This window comes from Berghia stephanieae, chromosome 1 (assembly GCF_034508935.2).
Source record: "Berghia stephanieae isolate SIO BIC M18660-M18661 chromosome 1, UCSD_Bste_1.3, whole genome shotgun sequence".
Taxonomy (NCBI): Eukaryota; Metazoa; Mollusca; class Gastropoda; order Nudibranchia; family Aeolidiidae; genus Berghia; species Berghia stephanieae.
Genome location: NC_088360.1, coordinates 14685529 through 14709471, shown reverse-complemented (window position 1 = coordinate 14709471; position 23943 = coordinate 14685529). Strand labels below are relative to the sequence as shown.

Genomic DNA, 23943 nt, shown 5'->3' with positions numbered 1-23943 from the left:
TTGTTGCTTTCACCTTCTCTAAAATAACAAAAGATCGGCAGTGAAGTCCTTTGGCTTGTTGATTGATCGCCCTTTGTTAACCCTGGCTCCAACAACAACAACCTTAACCAGTTTACTGCCGCACTCCAGAACAACTCGCATATAAAAATTTGGCCAGAAAACTCGTTCTTCAAATATCGCGTGGTCCCAGGATTGAGAGTTTTTGCCGAGATGAGAGTCATCTAAATCGATCGATATTTGAAGGACGGGTTTTCTGGCTAAATTTTTTATTACGTATCTTTCCAGAGTACGGTAGTTAACTGGTTAATAAATACAACTGCTGACATCACGTAAAGACAATAACAACCACGGAATTCCAACCATTTTAATCAAATACCAATTACAGATCGGAAAGTAATTGGAATGGAAAGGTCTAGTAGAGACTTGCTAGATAACATCGCCACAGAAGCTTTCATTCTCTTCTACTGAATAAAGATAGTGAGTGTAGAACAATGAAAAGTATAAAAACCAACGCTGTAAACCCGTACTCTCTCTCTCTCTCTCTCTCTCTCTCTCTCTCTCTCACTCTCTCTCTCTCTCTCTCTCTTTCTTTCTTTCTTTCTTTCTCTCTCTCTCTCCCTCTCTCTCACCTCTCTCTCACTCTCTCTCTGGCTCTCTCTCTCGTTCTTGCACTCTTTCTCTCGCTCTCTCTCTCTCTCTCTCTCTCTCTCTATTTCTTTCCGTCACTCTCTCTTTCTCTCTTTCTCTCTACAAGAAAAATATAATATATTATCCATACGCAATAATGTCTTTGTGTTAAACTTTACCTCTGTATCGTACATGATAGTATTAATTTACGATAGCTCAATGGCTGGGGCACTCTACTCGTAAATTAGGCGTCATTTTTTGTTCTAGCATCTTAATAATATCCGTCTCTGCCCGTGGCCAGGGGCTCATTCACCTGAGTCGATATGGGTAACTTGTGTAGAGTGCCTTATTTATGGACACATCACCGGAGCCAAAGTAATATCCACTAAACGTATTCAAAGAGCTCTACGGGGAGTCCCCAATCAACAGGAACGCTTAAAATGTAGGACGAGATATGACGCCTTTTAGACGATATCACCTTTTTTCCCGACGGAGACTGTGCTGTTAATGGCCAGGTACTCAATTTACATCTGAGTGCGGTGAGAAAATGTGAGTTAAGAGCCTTTTCCAGGGCCTTTTCCTGGGCTATTTTGGACCCTAGACCTTCTGGTCCGAAGGCAAGTGTCATACTACTACAAGACCACATAGAATAGCTTTGCTTGTGCACGCCGCTTAGGTTCAACGCGACGTGTACATATATGCAAGTCTGATATTCGAACCCACTGAAGGGCCTAGTTTAACATTGTATTTATGGACAATATTTTGTGTCATTTTTTTTTTTGTGGAGATTTCCATTACAACAATGAGCCCATAAGGAATTGGGTTTTCAGACCTGCAAATAAGCGCACGTCGGTCTAACCCTATAATAGTGCGTGAAGTATGAAGACTGAATTGAAAACTGTTCTCTCAAGAACAGCATGATAACTGGCGTGTTTCTGGCATGTCGACTTATTCCTGCTGACACCTGAAAGAACATCATTCATGGAGCCACGTAACCAACAAAGCTTTCGTTCTGAAATCGAAGAAAAGGCCCATCATTCCTCGACGCAGTTGGTTAATTTCAGACAGGCTGCTCACCACTCGCTAGAAAAGGTGAGAAACTCGAGTCGACTTCTTTTCCAATATCTTTACTCACCATACAGAGTCAATCATTTTCACACGTTTCGTAATCACAGTCTGCGATTGCTGAGGTTCATTTTCTTTCCGTTTCCAGCCAATTGATTTTCTAATGACAGGCTTGTGGTGTGAACGTCGTCAATGAGGTGGATATTATTGTGAAGTTCATTCGTGCGGAAAGAGGAGTGGACAAGAATTGGATGTTAATAATGGAGTCGATGTTGTTGAAGAAGCAATTATGACAGGTGGACACCAAGTGGCAACAAAAGGAAAACCATCGGGGTTTTTTAAAATACTGCGACAAGAAATTAGAAGGGGGCGAGACGAGTAGATTATTTGTTTGCTTGAGAATGAACAAAAGCCGAAACATTATTTATTTTGCTTCTTTTTAATCCTTTTTTGCATCATCATTCGTAATCATTTCTTGCTCTCAAGAATGTTTATCAATGCTCAAAAAGTAAAAATGCTTTTGCATCCGGACCTCTACTTCGATAAGGATGAACAGAAAATGAACTCAAAATGTATCTATGCAGCATGAAAACAGACAGCAAAGTGTCTCGCGCCCATCTAAATTGTATACTCATTATGCTTTCCGTCATTTCTTTTTTGTATTAGACCCAGAGACTTAACCATTTCTTTCTCTTTTTCTTAGGCATGGAAGTCGTAAACAAGATTCTTTACACGTGTTTCACCTTGATGATCCACTTAGCTACTGGAAAACTTAGACCACAAGGCTTGGATACTTGAGCGGCTGTCACAATGTCTAAATTTTTTTAAAAGATATTTTCATAAATAAATATAGTTCAGGTTTCTGAGATGTAGAAAGGAAGGGAGGCGGGGGTTGTGCCCAATCCGTCTTGCTCTGTCCCGGCTTGTGCTTTTTTTCCGTTTCAAAACATAGTTGGCTGCATATTTAGACCCGCTGGACAAAAGAAAACTGTGTAAGCTAACAAAATATCTTTTTTTTTTTACATTTTTGCCTAAAAAGTTTTATTTCATAAGCCGATTGATTAAAATGATTCCCAATTTGACAACAAGTCTTGTACCTGAGACCTCGGGAATCTTAAATTTAAGACATTATAACATAGAAGAACATATTAATCCATTTCTTTATAGAATTTGTTTTAAACATTATTGGCCAAACTGAGAAAAAGCTGTTTTTTCAATGTACGTAGAAAAGCAGTCAATGTCGTGGGAAGGAGATTTACTCTGGGGTGTTAAAGATGATTATCATTGAGTGTTGTTGTGTCCAGAGGATGACAATAGTGTCAGAAGGTTAGTTATTGTTGGACACTGAAACTGCTATAATAACTATGGGTATATTTTGACATACGGTATTTTTGGGGGTATATTAGTTTTTGTTATAATATTAGTTATTGGTTTACGTTTGGGGTCTCCTCCTTGCAAAAGTGTTAGCAAGAAGAGGTGGTGGAGCAAAGAAGGGGGAGGGGGGCGGGAGGCAGTTGAGGATGCCATGGAGGAAGAGGAGGAGGAGGAGGAGGAGTAATGAACACCAAGAGTCTTTTAAAATTTTAAGAAATCATTACTGATCATGTATTATTCCATTCTTATGTTGTTGCTTTTTATGTTTGACTTTTTTTTATGGGGGGGGGGGGGGGGGGTGGGTGTAATTTTTTTTTTGGGGGGGGGGGTGTATTGTTTTGGGTTGTTTTTTTTTTTTTTTTTTTTTTTTTTTTTTGTGGGGGGGGGGGGTTGTTTTGTTGGGGGTTTTTTCCTGTTTGTTTATGTTTTGTTTTGTTTTGTTTTTTTTAACTTTCATTTTATTTCTCTTTTTATTGTTGTTATATTTTTTCGTGATTAAGTTGTATTTTTTTTTTAAAGTTTGTTTTGTAAGAAATTGTTGTTGTTTTTTTGTTTTTTTTGTTTGTTTTTTGTTGTTTTATTTTTTGTTGTTGTTGTTGTTGTTGTTGTTTTGTTGTTTGTTTGTTTTGGGTGGGGGGGGCGTTGTTTATATTTTGTTTTTGTTTTTTAATGTGGTTTTGTATGGTGTGAGTGTCAATGTTTGTTTGTTTGTTTTTGTCTTGAAGGGGGGTGGTTTTTTCTGTTGCTTTATTTGTTTGTCGTTGTATTGTTATTGTTGTTTCTTGCAGAGGGGTTTGTTTATTTGTCTTATTCGGTCTTTTGCTGTGTTCCATTTTCCCCCTTTGATTTGTTTTTGGGGTGGACGAGAACGGAATAATGAAAAATAAAGCGGGATCGTATAATAGATGTAAAATATGTTCAACATATTGAAAGATCTTTGTTATAATTTTTTTTTTTTTTTTTTTTTGCTGTTTTTGTAGTTCTTGGTGTTGTTGGTGTTGTAATTTTCGTTAGTGTTGCTGTTTTTTGTTGGTGGTGGTGTTCTTGTTTTGTTTTTGTTGGGTTTTTTTGGGTGGGTATTTTGTTTTGGTTTTTTTTTTCTGCTTTTGGTGTCGTTGTTGTCTTTGTTGATGTTGTTGTTGCTGCTGTAGTTGTTGTTTCGCTTGTTTTTTTCTCCGTATTATCTTTTTATTTTAGCACCGTTTGTTCATTTGTTTGTTTGTTTCCTTTCATTCCTTTTTCACATTTTTGTTTCTTGTTGTATTTTTTCTGGGTTTTTTTTTTTGTGTCTTGTTGTTTTGTGTTTGGTTTGTTTGTTTTGTTGTCTTTTTTTTTTCATTTCTTTTATCCAATGTCGTCCTTAAAAAAAGCTTAAGTTCAAGGATAATTTCTGTGATTCTATACAATGCTTAAGTGGAAACGGAAACAAATAGAGACTTGAAAGCGTTCCTAATTTCTAATTTGTTATCATTTTCTCATCTTTTCAATTCAGCCTTGTCTAAAGAGTTTGATTAAAAACTATGAATCTCTTCCTTTTATTTTATTTTTTTTTTCAAAACATCTAAAAAGAGGAAACAAAAAAAATATTATTTATACAACAACAAAACCTAATTCAGCACCCATCTGCCTTTTATTGTTCACCTCCTATAATCTTTTGCCACTTCAAATCCATTCCAAATCTTTAATTCTATTAAAATGGCCTATTCCACGACGAGTCCTACCGTCACTGGGGATAATGAAGTCACGCAACTGTGACCAGGATTTCGTTCTGTTGCCTTTTCTCAAATGACTCGATCCGAAGAGCATCTTGTTCCCCCTGGAGACAGAAAACATTGATCGGAACGAACCCCATCCTCGGAGTCACAATGGAAGCTCTCTCGATAATGGAAATACCTGATGTTCTTTTGTACCTCCCCACTTCCACCTTCTGTCTACAAGTAACACGTACTATCCACGAGTTCCACGACAAATCATCCTAAATATAAAGGCAAAATAAAATCATGTTTACATAATATACATTATCATCTCTTTATTATTTGTTCAAGAAACAGTTCACATATATATTTACATTTTTAGTTGTTCATATATTTTTAATTTCTCTTATCTAATCATTATTTGCTTATTTATTGATTGATTATGTGCATATGTACTTATTTTTATTAATGATTCGTGAATTAATTAGGACATTCAGTTTTGATATAAAAACAAGGATTCAATTATATAAAGAAATACAAAAAAAAGATTTTAACATCGTCCAAAATAAACTTTTGTAAACCTTATCATGACAAATTTTGAATGCTAGTTTTCCTTACTTAACCCAATCCTGTTTAAAGACGTGAGAAAATTCGATTATATTTCTATATTTTTTTACATTAATAAATGTCAATTTAAACCGTTTTTATCCAAATCTCCTCTTATCGTGACTCCTCAGCCTTCGTTACCGACCGTATACAACAAGACAATGGGAACACTCCAATGGCTACGGAGCTGAAAGCGGAAAGAACAGTAAAAAGATATTGTAGAAAGAAGAGCAGTTGGCAGCAGTGGCGTATTGGGGATGGAGTGAAATAAAAGTTATAGAAAAGGCAAGCAAGGCAAACGGCAAAGAAATCCGCTACCTTTTTTTCTAGAATCTAGATAGTCGTCATCATGTCATTGTCATCAATCCCCCTTTGCCCCCGTAGGTGATTGGTAGAACTCACGTTCCGACATGCTTCGTTGATCACACAGTAGATTCAGAGTCCGCGAGCGAGAGAAAAATGCAAATGAGGAGTGTCCTTTTATTTTTTCAAAATATTATTATGGGTTTACAGCACAGGGATGGGAATGCTGGTTTCCTTGGGGGGGGGGGGGGGGGGGGGGGGGGTTCTTTGCTGCCATTTCTTTCAGATAATTTAGATTATTCTATCAGTAGTAGTATCAGTAATAACGATGATGATATTAGTAGCTATGATGTGAAGGATATGGTTGAATGAGTAGTTAGTAACAAGAAGAAATGATGAGACGCCTGCTGATTTTTAAAAATTACTTTTTTTGTTTAAAAAAAAGCTTTTTCTTTTATTTGTCTTTTGTTCAACAAACAAGCAATCTCATTATTTCACAAATCTTTGTTATGATGCAAAATTACAGATCTTCAAGTGACACAAAGTTCAAGTAACGACCGTTTTGGATTTAATAGTTTGCTTTATTCCTTTACCCATCTAGGCTCCAGGCAGCCACCACTTACTCTGAGTTTCTGGTTTGTTTGGGTTTTTCTTTTCCTTTTTTTTTTTTTTGGAGGGGGGGAGGCTTGATTTTTAATTTTGTTGTTATTTGGAGAAGGGGGTGTTTTTTTTTTGTTTTGTTTTGTAATTGTCGTTGTTGTTTTGTTTCGTTTAGCTTAAATATTTTTGCTTGTTTGATTTCGTTTTTCTTGTGTTTTGTTTATTTGTTTGTTTGTTTTTGTTTGGTTGTTGTTTGTTTATTTGTATAGATCGAGACAAATTTATTGTGTCATCAACGATTAAAATCTGTTTGGTAATAAAGTGTGTAGGTGTGCACAAATGAATCTGGCAACAGGCCGGTCAGATAACGATTCCCAATCGTTCATTATCCCCCAGCAGATTTCATAAAATATTACTTGGGTCAACTGGTAATCGAATTTCCTTTAATTTTAGAAAGGTTTGCAAGTTACTCGTATGTCAATCTGTAAAAAAATGTTTTATGATTTTTAGATTTCCCAGTAATTTTGTGCTCGTTGGCAAAACATTTAACATGGGCTGTAAGGAACAATTTTGATCCACCACCCAATTTTTTTTATAAAAATAGATTTGTCTCTCATTCAATTCATCAATCGACTACACTCTTACATGAAACCATCTTTTTATCTATTAATCTTTCAAATCCTCCTGTTTGTCTGCATGACTAGCTATCGAACAATCTATATAATATTATGTAATATTCATTCATCTATCAAACATACCCAACTCCCATCTCTTCTTCACCTATCCTCCACATGTTTCATCAAACTATCACTATGATATTATTATATATTTTGGGTTTTGTTGGGTCATCACAACATGCTCGTGCCCATCAGTCAGTGTGCCGAGTGGTGTAAAGATCTCCTTTAAAAAAAAAAAAAAAAAAAAAAAAAGTTAAAAAGAAAAAAGACCTATTGGTCTATTTAACACAATTCTACATGGTTACCATTTTATTTCTCTGCGTTTAATGGATTAATTGAATGTTTGTTGGGTTTTTTTTTTAATGCCATGAAGTTTTTTGTGAGTTTTTTTGTTTGTTTTGATTTTTTTGGAGGGGGTGTTTTGTTTTGTTTGATACTTTTATTTTTTTGTTTGTTGTTGATTATTTCTTTGTTTGTTTATTTTTAAAATCAGGAATCACTCAATTTTACGACATTCAGCATACTAACTGATGGGCACGGGTATGTTGGGTCAAACCAACGATACCTTTACCGTCATTTTGGCATTTAACTGTAATACTTGACTTTTAGACACGAGCATCCACTACTGCTCCATAAGTCATAGGGCATCCGGGCAGAGAAAGTTAAGAAGCCCGTATGTCCAAATAAATGACCAGTTGATGTAAAGAAAATCCACCATCTCTAATTTGTTGCAGGCATCCACTTTACCGAAAACGCCCACCGCTCAACATTTTCAAAAGTGCAAAGGTCGGAGTACCAACGCTCGGGCTGATGGCGCAAAATGTTCAAATTCGAGTGGCTCGTCATGTCCACAAAATGGTGGGAGGTGCCATGAACCCGCTTATTTGTCCGTGTAATGAAGCACACGCGTCCGACACCGACTGAAATGACCCATGTTTATCAAAGACCGATCAGAATTTGAATGTGTTCCGGTAATCGTTTCTTTCCCGTGCCACGCCCAGACAGAAAGGCGAGAAACGACCTTCGATACCGAGATTGGGTGATTCCCATTTCTCGTCATGGTCGAATGAATGTTGATGTTCCTTCTATTCGGACAAAATGACAAAGACAGACTATTGTTGTTACGGTATTAATTCTCTTTTTCTAACGTTTATCCTTGGTCCTGTCGCTTCACTGACGCTATTGGACATCTTTGTAAAAATAAGACATTTCTTTTATTCACCAACCAAGTCTTTTACGTCAAGTCCTTTGTCCCTTAAAACAGCAGACAAAGAGTGGACAAAATGCAGGAAATAGTGAAAAAAAAAGGATTATTTAAAAGTACAATCGGTCAAAGGAACCCCAGTCAACGCGCACATCTGTTCCTTAACATCACAATGTATGTTGTTGTTGAGAGTGCCGATGTGGACATACAGGAGAATTTGCTTTCTTATACTTGATCTTTAACACTCGAGATTAAATACAATGCAATGTCTACCTAAATGTGCTCGAACCGCTTTACTATGAGTCCCAATTCACAAGACATGAGCAACATTTAACCATGGTGGCCAAGACAAGACGCCTGTGAAGAAATATTACTTTTTTTTCGACAGATTACAACGCTGTTACCGCCGGGTTCTCATTTTATACCTGGGAGCAGTAAGAACATGTGAATAAAGAGCCTATTCCAATTAAAGGGGCTCGAACCATTTCACAAATTTGTCGTAATCAAAGCTTGTCACCATGTGTCATTTATACCTCCACTCCGTGAGCCGTTATAATATGTGGATCCAAAATGAATTTTCACACCCATTGTACATGTTTGCTACACGATCTTTTTTTAACAAATTGTATCAATACTCTGCAGTACTCTGGATAAAAATGTGTCGAAAATTTGGCCAGAAAACTCGTTAAAATATTGATCGATTTAAATGACCCCCCCATTTTCATAAAAACTCTCAAACCTGGGACCTGCAAAGTCCGAGGTTTGACAATGTTTGCCAAGATGAGGGTTATTTTATTCGATAGATATTTGATGGATGAGTTTTCTGGCCAAAGTTTTAAATACGTTTGTTTGTTTTGTTTTTGTTTTTTGTTTTGTTTTTTGTTTTTGTTTGTTTGTTGTTGTTTTTTTTTTTTTTCTTCAAAGCACGGCAGCTAGACCATGGGTAAGCTATTCCATAAACTAAAGATGACTGTGGACATTAAAGTAGATGGAGGAATATTTTAAAATCTGATCCCTCCGACTGCCTAGTTTGTATTTTCCAAGTATAGTCCCTCAGAGCCATAGAGAGTTTAACCCAGTTTCTATACCGCTAAAAGGGAACTACAAAGTATTGTTGTTAGCCTTTGAATAAGACGCTTGTACTTTCAGTCAGATCTAACAGACCCAGCTACCCAATAACTGTTGGGTGAACAATGGGATGGGTAAAAAAAAAAACAATCTTGACTTGGTACAAGTCGATATCGTAACTATTGCGTGTGAAACGAGTGATCTACAAACTGAGGTTTCAGGACCCCATTTTGTAATTTACTTGACTTTATTTGGTATTGATCTGTTATTATCTCTACAAGGTGACTTAGTTCTTTGTACAACGTTGGTATATTTTAGTCCTTGTGTTCAATTTAATTCGCAATACAATATTTCATTTGAACAACAATAACTGTAACACACTGAAACCCAGTCCAATTACTGGCTGCCGACCAATCTCATATCTAACTTCCAGTTCACTGGCGTACTCTAAAAAGACAAGTATTTAAAAATTTGGACAGACAACCCGTCCATCGATCGATTTAAATGACCCCCGTCTTGGCAAAAACTCGTACTTAAAATATCGATCGATTTAAATTATCCTCATCTTGGCAAAAACTCTCAAACATGGGACGTCGATCAGTATTAGAAGGCGAGTTGTCTGGCCAAATTGGTAAATACGTCTTTCCAGAGTTCGGCAGTTAACTGGTTAATATCGATATCAGTCAAAGTACGAGTACAAAATTTAATGTTTGTAAGAAAGGTTTAATGGTGGTAAAACGATATCATAGCATTATGTAAATACACAGAGTAATCAAACAATGAATAAGCTTGAACGCCGCTTGAACTTTAAGAGATACACATAATAAATGTTTTAATGAACATTAACGGTCCGTGCCGTGAACGAACAGTAATAGATGGGCGGATGAAAGGATATCCAGTAAAAAATTTATGGCCTGTAAAGGATTGCCAGGTAGCATTTTAAAATAGTGCCAAATTAATGGTTTGGTGGAAAGTGGAAAGGGAAAGCAATGCAAATTGGTATGAAAGAATACCAAATATAAAGTACAACTGGAACATTATGATGTATCTTTAAATTAATATTGAACTAAATATAAACCATATTTTTTTCGCCCTATAAACAAATTATGTTTTGATCAGTAAAGACAGACCTGCCTACTATTACGAAATTTTGGCTCCCGTTTCTGAACTTCATGAGCATCTCTAAGTCATTAAAACTTATTTAAAATGAAAGTTGATGCCAGACTATATAACTGCAAGGGTTCTGAAGTGATATTTAATCCTTGTGAGGGTAAATTGTTGATTTTGAAAGTTAACTATGGCGAGTACACTTTTTTCTCATAAAAATGATAAATTTTTAAGTTTTCAAGTGAACAGATCTGGTAAAATATCTTCTTTTTTTTAATCTCAAAGGTATCGAGCCTGTTAACATAAAGAATATGAACATTATTTCACCCGAACATAGAGCTCTAATTAAGCATAAAATGGCTTAGAGTCGGAAGAAAGAGAATATAGAAAAACAAAGAAAGCCAGAATGCAAACTGAGATTTTAAAGACTAAACAATTTCGAAACCAATAAGAAGAGAGAGAGAGAGAGAGAGAGAGAGAGAGAGAGAGAGAGAGAGAGAGAGAGAGAGAGAGAGGGGGGGGGGGGGGAGGGAGAGAAAGAGAGAGGTATATATTGTACAAAATGCCAAACTGGCAACTCTGACCCTGCAAAGGCCTGCGATGGTCTGACCATCTTCTAATGACAGTTCGTGGTTTGAGTTTGATATGGGAGGGGGAAAAAATCAACCTCGATTATTGGATTAGGAACAAGCTAACGACTGTTATTGTTATTGTACCATCATTTTCATTTTATGCTCCAGCTGTTACACTGGTTCAGACTTTTATCTTAGGAAAAATATAGGCGTGTCGCTACCGGCTAACTGTATCAATATCTAAGAACGAATCTATTTCATCCCCCCACTGCCATGATTTTGGCTTTTATTTTTTTTTTTTATTTTTTGAATACCCACAATACATCACTGCTGCTATACATCAAGTGCAAGCGTATCTTCAGCTTGTGAAAATGAAAGGAAAAAGTAAAAGATGGAGGATGTACAATGTTAAATTGACGTGTAATTATTTGCAGGTCTGATAACCCAAATTGTTAAAGGCCCATTGCTGTAATTAATGGTAATGCTCTCAAACTAAAGCTTAATATTAATATTGTCCATTAGGTCAAGTTCACAATTGCGCTCAGTTATCAGACCCGCAATGTGTGTACCCTTGTACGTACAACAAAAGATCTCAACAAAAGATAAACAAAAAGTAACATATCGAGCTCAGTTTAATTTGCGTAATTTATTGAAATATTGTATTTTCATCACTCAATTTATACAGAGTGAATAAATTATTTGATTTGATTTAATTTATTTGCCAATTTCTGTCATTCGTACTACCCACCTAAGACCACGTGGTAAACATGGTCCTTTTTTAAAAAAAATATTTTTCAGCCTCCATTCCTCCCTGTTTATGGTTGTGATTATTACCTGACGACATAATAATAACAAAATCTATCCTGCAGCGGGGTCCCGCCCGATAGCTTAGTTGGTAGAGCACTCACTTAACACGCAAAAAGGGACCGAGGCCGATTCCGGGTAAAGTCGAGATTTATTTTCTGACCTCCACTCTGTCCACCCAACAGTAAACGGGGAGCTGGATCTGTACGATCTGGCGGAAAGTTCTTTGCGATGGACTAGCGTCATTTCCATAGAGTAGCGATCAAATGTTATCGTCCGTTTCACGATATTGAAGCCGGGATAAACTCCCGCTCCATGAAATCATGGCTCTAAAGGCCTACTACTTTTGTTTTTGTACCGACGTAATTATTAATCTATTTTTCGATTCCTTCTTTTAAAATGATTTAATAGCCATTCATTCATTCATTTATTCATTCATTCATTCATTTATTCTTATATTTATCTACTTCATTTCTAAAATCTGGAGAGCAATGGCGCAAAATCAGAACGTACAGATTTGTGAGATTATTATGATACAGCACAAGCACTAGAAGCCGGATTTGTTTGTTTTTATGTTTTTTTTTTAAATCATGAAAACATGTCACTTTTCTCCAATTTTCACCTTAGTGATGATTCGCTGGTTTTTTGTTGTTTTTTTGTTTTTTGTTTGTTTTTGTTTGGTTTTATTTTTCGTTTTGTTTTACCTCATTATTCGTATCATGTTGTTATTTATTTATTTTTCTATTTATCATTATCGTTATATTTATCTATTTATCTACTTTTATAAATTGGTTTGATTTTTCCATTTATTAATCATGTATTCACTGACTGCTTACTCATATCTATTTTCTCATCTTTGGGCGGTCATCACAGATCAGAGATGGCCGGAAAGCAGCAAGCTTTTACTAATCTAAACCTTAATACCACCTGATTCTTGGTTCGTGATAACCTATTTTTAATCTTGCAAATCGCTCGGCCTTGTCTACCAGTTGACTGTCGTACTGCTCTGGAAAGACACGTAATGAAAATGTTGGCCAGAAAACTCGTACTTAAAATGATATCGAGCGATTTACATGACCCTCATCTTGGCGAGAGAAAAAAAACTACACCCTGGGACCTTGGGAGGTCTCATGTTTGAGAGTTTTTGCCAAGATATGGGTTATTTAAATCTTCGAAATTTGAAGGTTGAGTTTTCTGGCCATTTTTTTTTTTTTTTACTAGGTACGAGTCTTTCTAGAGTTAACTGTTAAGAATAAATAATTATCACTTTGGATTCGAATCGTAGATATTATACAGTGATAGCATCTAGATATTGTGAGGAATGTAATTACCAGCCATCTGTCGCATTTTTAAAGTCCAGTGGTTGTTTTACTTGTTACGTCAGTGGCGATTGTGGACTGAAAACGGCAGGTGCTGGTTGTCTTGGACATTCTGATCAAGACTTAGGACTAGGCCCTGACCAAGGAGGTCTGAACTTATTTCTAAAGAAGTGTAAAAATGTTTGCGTGTGCCACGAGCTGATTAGGTCATTGTGGTCATCACTTGCGGGCAGGTGGGGTCCGCTGGACGCCTGGCGCGTGCGGGTGGGGACCCCAGTAGGGTCACTGACCATTAACTTGACTAGAATCACTTGTCACACGCTGTTACTGACGATATTCGCAATGACATAACACACGCACGGGGCTAGCTGTTCCACTTTAATTGAATAAAAATAGAAGGAAGAAAAAGAAAATTGGAATCTACAACTTTTTTTTTTTAAAGGAAGCACCAAAAAAAGGTGGTAGAATGAAAAGAAAAGTAATATTTCAGTGTCATTAAGACCTATGGAGTTGGAGTTTATCCGACAGCTTGCTACCCTTTGAACAGGACGAGAAAACCATCATACACCACTGCCGTACTCTGGAAAAACCCATATTTAAACATTTGGCCAGAAAACTCGTCCTTCAAATGTCGATCGATTTAAATGACCCTCATATTGGCAAAAACTCTCAAACCTGGGACTTCGCGAAGTCCTGAGTTTGAGAGTTTTTGCCAAGATAATAAAACTGCATCAATTATAAAGCATTTCTGGTGGTTATCAGAGAAATAGGAGTAGAAATCTTACTCGTACTCGTAGAATTTAGATTGACAAAGTTATTTGTTTCGGGTTTTGTGTTGTTTATTTGTTTTTGTCTTTTATTTTATTTTTATTTTTATTTTTGGGGGATGGGGGGGTTGGCTCTCCCACCCCAATAAATATAATTTTTTTGTTCGTTGCCCGTGGCAGAAATGGTTTTATCCATTCCAAACCATAAAACGACGTTTTGTCAATGTATAGGTCTCATAATATGTAAGTCTTTTTGCCGAGTTAAGGGTCATGTTGAACAATTGATGCTATACTGTATGAGGTAAAAGTTTTGTGACCAAAATGTACTGCAGTCCAGCCAATGCACCCCGGCGACACCCATTATAGTTACAGGTTTGTAATAATTCTCTTTACGACCGACGTTGAGTAGCTCACAGCAGGCGTTCATGTGGGTGTTGGGAGTTGATTTTGTCACTAAAGATAATATAGCCTCGGCTCTGAAGATAAATGTACGTTACTTCTCCCTGCCACGCGTGGTATATTCAGGGGTCGCTCTCTTTCGTCCATTTTCTATTGAGAACGGAGCAGTCATTTCTTGGCAGGACGGCCACTTAACATTCTCCAAGCCAGACATTTAGCTGCTGGAAATTATTAGTTAGAGATAACACAACAATGGAATGACAAGTCTTTTCCGATTTCTGCAGTGACACAAGTCAGGGAAACGGAAACTCGTCATTATGTGTGTGGGGGGAGTTACGGAGAGAATTAAAGAAAAATAAATGATGGGACAATATTTTTATCCAAAAAAAAAAAGAAAGAAAAGATAAGGGTAAGAAATTGGATCGTAGTGAGTGGAAGCTGATTATAATGGAATTATTGTACAGTGGGTATGAAAGCTGAAAGCTGAAGGCTCTGGGCAGAAGATCATCTTGAGGAAGTTCAAGATTGGTTTTGAAATTGGCGTAAACTTTTTAAAGGTTGGTAACCTATTCGCTGTTGTCAAGGTGGAAAAGATGCATCGACCAGCATGAGAACTAAATGGGAAGCAACTTAAGAATTATTTATTGTTGTTTGTTTTTTGTTAGCGCCAGTGTAGCCAGGGCGCTCCAAAAAAAAAAAACAAAGACAGAAAAAAGAAAAAAGAGAGTAACAACTGAGTGTGCTCTAAATATTGAATTTCTTGTTTGTTTACAGTGTACTTAGTTTGAGATCACCTAAATGTCTCAACCTGACACAAGCACATGTCCCCACTAAGAGGAACACACTCAAATGTTTACAAATCATATATATGAAATATATGTAAAAAAAAAAAAAAAGAAAAAGAAATACAGTTCATAACAGAGAGAATGATTTACAGGACAAAAAATATAATCTCTTAAAACTTTAACTATGCATTTGACTGTTTCCCTCCCAGCCAGGACAAAACCAAGTAATCTCATTCCAAGAAAAAGACAGGTAGCATGTTGAAAAGCAGATATAGGGGGATAGAAGGCACAGTAAGAGCTTTCCTGCCCAATATGGGAGGTCGGGAACCCCACCAAGAACATAAGTAAGGTGCACAATAAGTAAATGTAGATCATCTCATTAAAACTAGTATAAGGAACAGAAGGGAAGAGAAACAAAAAAAAAAAAAGGAGGGAAGGGGGAGGGGGGGGGAGGCAGACCAGATACAGAATCGAACATTGCAAGAACTATAAGCAACATTCCTTCTTTGAAAGGCAGAAAGGAGCAAAATCCCTTTTACATTTAGAAACAAAGATATTTATTTACACAACATGCCCTTATAGATAGACGAGGGCAAAAAAAAACATGTCTCAATCAACAGAAAGGTATAAAACAGAGATCTGCGAAACGGCAATCCTTTCCTGTAGTATAAAATAAATACTTTGAGAACGGCATCCGTTTACATACAGATCTAGAATGGATGCTTAGAGCAACATCCCTCAACTGAAAGGTATGAAAACAGATGTTATGGCAACATCCTTTTACCAAAAGACATAAAACAGAACTGTGTAGGTGGCATCCCCTTACAGAAAGGCATAAAAACAAAGATGTATAGGGCGACATACTTTTACAAAAGGTATAACGCTTAGATGAAAAGGACAATATCCCTTTGCAGAAAGGCATAAATAAAGACATCTCTTTTCAGAAAAACATAAAAAAAAAAGATAAAAAGAGCAACATGCTTTTACAGAAAAGCATGAACAGATATTGATTCTAGATGTATTGGGCAACATTCCTTTACTAATTATTTTTTAAAAGGATGTATGGGGCTACAATTCTATACAGAAAGACTTAAAATAAATAATATGTTTAGGGCGGCATCCTTTTACAGAAAGGCGAAAACAATGGTACAGGGTGATATTATTTCACAGAAACAAAATGAGATGCTTACAGAAAGACATCCCTTTACCCCAAAGATATAAAATACTGATGTCTCGGGCGACATCCCATAACAAATCGGTATAAAACAAAGATGTACAAGAGGAAATCCTTTTATAAAAGGACATAAAACAAAGATGTCCGGGGCAACATCCCTTTATAGAAAGGTAAAAAACAAAGATGTACAGTCTGACATCTATTTATAGAAAGGGATAAAACAAAGATGTATAGGGTAACATCTCTTTACAGACTGATATAAAACAAATGTAAAGGGCAACATCACTTTAAAGAAAAGTATACAAAATACGTATAGGACCACATTTCTTTACAGAAAGATATAAAACAAAGATAATGTTTAGGGCAATATCCCTTTAATTTACAGAAAGACATTAAACAGGTGCAAAGATGTGTGGAGATCGACATCCCTTTAGTGAAAGGCACAAAATAAAGAAGCTAACAGGTCATAACTAACTCCACTTGTGTTGATGCCAACAGTTACCATTTATATATTTTTTTAAAAGGTGTTTAAAAATAAAGAAACAAAAAAAAAAAAAGAAAAGGTAAATAAAATAAAGTGAAGCAGTAATAATTTCAGACACTTCATTTTTATTTTTATATACTCACATCTTATCCCATTCTGCATCTCCTTTAATATCATAATGACAGACTCACATATTCTTATACATCATTCATCAACACTCTCTTCACAATAGGCTTTTTCAGTTATTCAGACAGTCAACAAATATTCCATTCAATAACGTCAACTCACACACACCAAAATTCCGATGAAAACAATGATTCATATACGTGTCCTTAGAATATTAAACTTTTGCAACACTTTGGAAGGATGCATATAGAAATATTGGCATCTTGGCGACATTGGGTTGATATCAACACATACAACTCTTCAAAACAATTGTATATCTTAATCACAAACTATTAGACTCAAACATTGTAATAACACTTGTTTCTTAAGAAAACAAACAACTCGCAATCCTAAAATAGATGGATGGCATCACCAACTCAATGTAAATCTTTTAAAATGTTATTCATCTGAATACAGACAGCAAAAAACAATTTCTCGCCATCTTAATATAGAGACACAACAAGAAAAATGAGATGCTTCGAATCCTAATGAGAAAAGAGAAAAATAATCAGTCAAATTTATGATTTAACAGAATTTTTAATTCACAATTCACTTCAACTTAGAATGATTTGATCATGAAATTATATGATCATAATACTAAGCAAGTAACTTCATTGCTAAGTAATTGAATTGTCAACAAATCATCTTCCATTCAGTCATCACAAAGAACTCAACCCACAAAGCACCAATGAGACTGAGCATGTCACACTCACACATCCAAACGCCATGTATACAGATCTAAGTCCAAATGCACTATCACAAGTTTAATAAACATTATTCTAACATTATAACAATATCATGAATGTCCTCCCTTCAGAGACGACTGCTACCACTCACCTGTATAATATTGGCGGTTTTAAACATAAAGCAGGATCTGCCTCCTTTCAATGAAAGTCAATTATATAAAAATTATTTATAAATTTTCCAACTCGTTTAGTTTTGTTTTTGTTTCACTCATATTACAACATCTAGCTGTTAAGACCACAATATTGTTTGTCCATATTTTTTTGGGCATTCCAATTGACAAATGTAATTTAGTCATTCATTTCATAGATACGTTTGTGTGTTGGTTTAAACTGATGTATTACAATTACTATGCAAACCAGAACAAAAGAACATCTGACTGAATCACAGACAATAATTAATTCGTCATAAATTAAGTCAAGGGGGTGAAATAGCTAAGTGGATAAGGCATTGCACTGTTGCCTTTGGGTCCCGAGTTGGAGCAAAATTTTGGATAATTTCATTTTTTACTCTTATTCTTAATACCAAATTTGCTTACATGTATAGCATCATGGGTAACTTTTATTGACATTAATTCTTCGTTTAAAAGATTATCTATGGTCCCTATTAGAATAATTAACAGCTAAAATTTCTAAATGAATCAGAGTCTGAAACTCTATAGGAAAAATTGTGTAATGAGACTTGTAACGATTGAAATCAACCTGGGACAAATGGATTAGAAATATCAGTCTGACAATAGTTTAAATACTACAACTTTTCTTTCCAACTACGTGGTAGTTGCTTACTTTCCTATTCCTTCTTGTCCAAAAATATAAATGCCCTTATGTACATGTAACAACAAAATAAAAGGATTGAACTTGCCATTTCAAATAGATTGTATCAAGGCACCTAGCCTAGCGGAATACAAAGAACAATTATCTAGACAGTTAAATTTAACAGATATTCAATAAGTACAAATTAAAAAAAAAAAACAGAATTCAAAAATAATAAAGATTACAGGTTTACAGGTTTACCTTTAGGTTACAACCAAACAGCTGTTTTATTGCAAAATACAGGGTTTAAAAAAATATCAAAACAAAACCAGGATAATTATAAATATTACCATTAAAAGCTTTGCGGCTATTGTGAAAATAAAGCTCATGAGAATTTAAATAAAGCTAGCCTTTATCATCCAACATACTTCCAAAAGGCCTATGGAGCAGGAGATTTTCCCAGTACAGTAGAAATTGCTAGCTGGTCAAACCTCGATTAGCTCTCACTTTCAAAACATCTCCTTTATATTTTCATCATGGACACAACCTGACAAGAATCAAGTCAGTATATTGTCAACTCTAAATTGACCTCTTCAGTGCAATATCAAGTGGTCATTACTCATTTCAGCAAAGATCAATTTCTGTCACTACCAAAATAAAACTGTCCAAAGATTTGCTTTGTGTCTGATGGGAACGATGAAGAAAAAAAATGGCTCAAAGTTGGAAATCAAACAAATATGAATCAATGATACGTTCAAAAAATGAAATCACAATTCAATTATAAATAAATAATATGTATCAAAAATACAACTAGTATTACCTTTCATTTTTTTAAAACAAATTAATTTTACTATGCAGCTATTGTTACAAATCTAATAAAATGGTTCTAGGATCTTCTACAGCAGATTTGATCTTTCTAAGGAAGGTGACTGCTTCCCGTCCATCTATCAACTTATGGTCATAGGTCAAGGCTACATACATCATAGGGCGAATCTCCACCTGGAAGGCACAAATGAGAAAAGGAAACAAAATGAAACAAAATCATTCTCTTCTCATATTATTTTATATACTTTCATTTCTAGCCTCCTCTCTATTTGAAAACAATTTGTTTTAATTTTGATTTGTTATGTTTTTAGGGATTTTAACGTGAGTGTAATATTATTAGGTCATTTCAGCACCAGTAAAATGAAAGATGACAGAGGAAAAGTTAAAAAGCACCATAGAAAAATCAAGATAAAGGTGACTGTTCAAAAAGGGAACAGAAGATTTCATGAGCAATCCACCGATGTGTACATTTTGACATTACCTTAAAGTCCACTCCTCTCCTATAAATATATTTTTCATAATATCATGCAGTACATTATGTAAGGAAAGAAAAAAAATAGCCTAATTCTAAAAAGAAAAAAAAAAAATCAAGAAAAAGCTCAAGAAAAACTTAACACTAGCTTTTCTTACCTTTCCGTTAACAGCAACAGGCCTTTCAAAGATACCATGCATACCCAGAATTGCAGACTGGGGTGGGTTGATGATGGGAGTTCCAAACATGGATCCAAACACACCTCCATTAGAAATCGTGAATGTGCCTCCATCCATGTCCTCTATAGCCAAGGTGCCAGCACGGGCCTACCAGATAAATCACACCAATGAGAACAACTCTGTACTATGCTTTTACAAATGACAGGATTTATGATAGATGAGCAAACTATTTATAAACACTGAGTGTTACAAAACAGTTTGAAAAAAGAAAGTTACACAGCTATCTTTTAGGTTAATATTTATTATAGAAAGTTGATAAAAGTTGGGGGTCTTTTTTAATCTCACAATTCATAGCTCTGTGTTAAAAACTTCCAATATATTCATATTCTATAGATAAAATTTCATCACAAAGGCGAAAGTTACAAGTTACTACTCCTTTACTTGAACTGCTACTAGGAATCCTTACAAAATTATCTAAGATTTGTGGTCGTTGGAAGGGGGGGGGGGGGGGGGGGGGGGGGGTTGAATCAATGGTATAAATGAAGGGATGATGGTATGCATATATTCATCCATCAATACATTTCACAATACATCTTTTTAAATATCTCACCCTTTCTCCGAGATCAGCAATGGTTTTCTCAATATCCGCATAATTCATTATCTCCACATTCCTTATAACAGGTACAACAAGACCCTAAAAAAAAAAAAGATTACACAGACATAAGTGAGTAAACTATGAAATTAATTATATCCAATAGGAAGCTAAAATTTTTTAAATCTTACACAAATTTTTCTTTTCTTTTATCACATTACCAATTAATTGAAAATCAATTTCGGTGATTCTGTTCCAACCCCAAATACAAGATAAATTTCCTAACTTTGCTCCTTATAGGTAAGACTTAAGACACATGAAAACATTTTTTAAAAAATACAACAAGACTATTTTCAAACCTTAGGAGTTGCCACGGCCACACTGATGTCTATGTAATCCCTGTACACAATGTCAAGATCATCTATGACAGCATTCACCACCGGCTGATCTTTCAAGGCAAAGGCAGCAGCCTTGACAAATGCAGACATGAATCCAAGCTTGAGGTTGTACTTTTTCAGGAAGGGTTCCTTGTATTTGTTACGCATCTCCATTACATTGCTGAAAAAAAAAAATAGGGGACTTTGGAATGAATAAGTGATTGAATGGATGAGTGAGTGAATTGAGTGAGTGAGGGAGGAAGGGGGGAGGGAAGAGAAAGAAAGAGAAAGAGAGTGAGAGAGAGAGAGAGAGAGAGAGAGAGAGAGAGAGAGAGAAAGAGAGAGAGAGAGAGAGAGAGAGAGAGAGAGAGAAAGAGAGAAGAGAGAGAGAGAGAGAGAGAGAGAGAGAGAGAGAGAGAGACTGAGTGAGTGAGTGAGTGAGTGACAGTGGGTGACGACTGAATGAACGACGAATATTGCATTTGAAAAGCACTTTAAAATACTGATTCTCAAAGACATTGTATTTTAGCATATCGGAAGATCATGTTTAAATACAAACATAATTAATTATCAAAAACCTCATATCAATTTCGTTAAAAGTCGTCAGCATGGCACATGAATTCTGGGCGTCCTTCAGGCGCTGGGCAATCCTCTGTCTCATTCTATTCATTTTCACCTGGAAAAAAAGAAAGATAAAAAATTTTTAATATAGGAAGAATGAAAAAAAAAAAGTGGCAAATTTATTATGTGATGCATTTATGTGGATAGAGAGAGAGAGGAGAGAAAGGAGAGAGAGGAGAGAGAGAGAGAGAGAGAGAGAGAGAGAGAGAGAGAGAGAGAGAGAGAGAGAGAGAGAGAGAGAGAGAGAGAGAGAGAGAGAGAGAGGGGGAGAAGTAAGAAGAAGGCCATCTAGCTAATAATAAAAAAAAGGATCGATAGTTCTGAAACTCATGTCAAGAGAGAAATAAGGAAATCAACTTTTAGAGACCCAAAACACTGACATATGATATCATGTCAAAGCCGTATTTTGAAGTCATAATAAAATCAAATATGCAAATCCTTCCACTGGACACAAGTTGATGATCTTGCCTTATAGACTCCCACTGGTCACAAATAATGATATCATGTTACCCATTGCCTCATTACAGTACAGTATTATATCAGAGTGATCTAGACGTGGAAAATTGGATTCATGGTCAAAAACATAAAAATTATGTTTGGTTCAAATGTTTTTATTGAGGAGCATTAAATATAGAGCTCCATACAGTGGAAAAACCTGAAGTTTCACCAGTGCGATCATTTCAATAATCGCATTCACATTTTTGGTATCCGCTTTCATCAAATTAACATACTACTAGTCTGAAGCGATAGGTGAGATATGAGAACTTACCCTCTGTTCAGATCTGGTCCCCGACACAGAAGGTACTTGTGGCACAACTTTCTTGGGTGTGACAGACTGGGTTGGCACAGAGGCCATGGGAGCTGTGGGAATCGGGGCTGGAGGGGGTGGGCTGGATGGGATGGGGCCAGAGGTTGACGAGGGGGGAGGAGGCGGTGGTGGTGCTGCTGTCTCTATTGGCTTTGATTCAACTGGTGCTGATTCTTTCTTGGGTGCTGCTGCCCCTGCAGCTGTGAAAGACATGGAGTAAAATGTTTTGTTCACCATGACAACTAAAAGATTATTTGCAGCCACAGTATAGTCCGTATAAATGTTAAAAATTAACTGACTATAACACACACCAAAATGTGTAGATGAAGAAACATTGAATATGTTACTATAACAACAAATTCAATCCACATGAATTGACAAAAGAAAGACAGTTTCTTTGAAGTGTAGTAAAGACAGACGGGGGAAGAGGATCTTTTTTTTTTTTAAAGGGGGAAAGGTGGGAGGAAGGGGAGGGGTAAATGCAGGATATGGGAGAAGAGAATGTCTTTACCTCCAACTTTCAACTTAAAGAGATTTGTTCCAGCATTGACAGTTGCCCCGTCCTCTACTAGAAGTTCTTCTATCACACCAGAGGCAGGGCTGTACACTGGCATATTGGTCTGCAAGATAAAGGAATACATTAGGGGTCACTGAGGCCGCCATGTTGTTTAATAATAAAAGATGATTTGGTTTTGAATAAAATTAGAAGAAAAGATATCGATAAAGCCAAGCCAACCCCCCCCCCCCCCTGCGTTCGCTGCCCTATTAGTGACAACTTTAATATAAGAAGTCGGTTAGATTGAAATCGAATCCCATAAATAAACAGTTAAAAGTTTAATATGTAAAGCGAAAGCAGACCAACCAACAATTATCATCCATAATCAGAACGTATCTAAACAATATTTGGACTCAAAAAAAAAAAAAATAAATAAATAAAATAAAATAAAAAATAGACCTACCTTGTCAGTCTCAATTTCTGCCACTAGTTCATCTGTTTCCACAGCGTCTCCAACACCTGGTGGGTAATGATTCAAATTGAGATGGATGCGACAAGTTTTTAATGATAGAATCTTATGGTACAATCGTATCAATAAAGACCAGCCTAGAAGTCAAATAAGTCTTTAGAGATATGATGAAACTTAACATCTTTGGGCTTGGTCAGTAACAAAAGTATATTGAAAAATAAATACAAAAAAAAACAAAAAAACACAAGCCTTTTTGTAATGACAGTTTTTTTTTGTTTTTAAGAGAAAAACAATCTGAAAATTAGAGTCCATAAAAGAAGGGGGTGGGGGGGGGGGGGGGGGCTATTAGCAACAACCCTTTTGTTGAGTAATTGAAAATCGGATGCTCAAAGAGCATAAAAATAAACATATTGGCAAAAACAAGAATCAAATGGGTGGAATGGGGAAACTAACCTTTCTCCCATCGGATATCGCCTTCTGTGACAGACTCTGCAAAGTTTGGGGCTGGGACAATACGAACTTCATCCCCTGAAAGAATATATCACTGAATGGAGTGTGACGTGAAGGGTATGGATGGATGGATATAGGATAGAAGGATGGATGGATGGATGGATGGATGGATATAGGATGGATGGATGGATGGATGGATGGATGGATGGATGGATGGATGGATGGATGGGATGGATGGATGGATGGGTTGGATGGATATAAAATGAATGAATGAATGAATGAATGAATAGATGATTGAAGGGATTGTTGGATGGATGGATGGATGGATGGATGGATTGGTGAATAAATGGATGGATATAAAATG

At 36.0% G+C, this 23943-nt stretch overlaps 1 protein-coding gene across 1 annotated transcript in view; it reads right to left on the bottom strand.

Moving 5' to 3' along the window:
* Positions 1 to 16734: 16734 nt before the first annotated feature.
* Positions 16735 to 23943, bottom strand: part of LOC144968723 (dihydrolipoyllysine-residue succinyltransferase component of 2-oxoglutarate dehydrogenase complex, mitochondrial-like) — a 30400-nt gene continuing 23191 nt past the window's right edge. Inside the window, exons 5-13 of the mRNA XM_078907343.1 lie at positions 23583 to 23657; positions 23124 to 23179; positions 22676 to 22784; positions 22126 to 22364; positions 21314 to 21411; positions 20718 to 20916; positions 20377 to 20460; positions 19746 to 19913; positions 16735 to 19289 (exon numbers count right to left, since the gene is read on the bottom strand). Of these exons, the coding sequence (XP_078763469.1) occupies positions 19155 to 19289; positions 19746 to 19913; positions 20377 to 20460; positions 20718 to 20916; positions 21314 to 21411; positions 22126 to 22364; positions 22676 to 22784; positions 23124 to 23179; positions 23583 to 23657 (1163 nt within the window). The 3' untranslated portion in view covers positions 16735 to 19154. The remainder of the gene's footprint in view (positions 19290 to 19745; positions 19914 to 20376; positions 20461 to 20717; positions 20917 to 21313; positions 21412 to 22125; positions 22365 to 22675; positions 22785 to 23123; positions 23180 to 23582; positions 23658 to 23943) is intronic.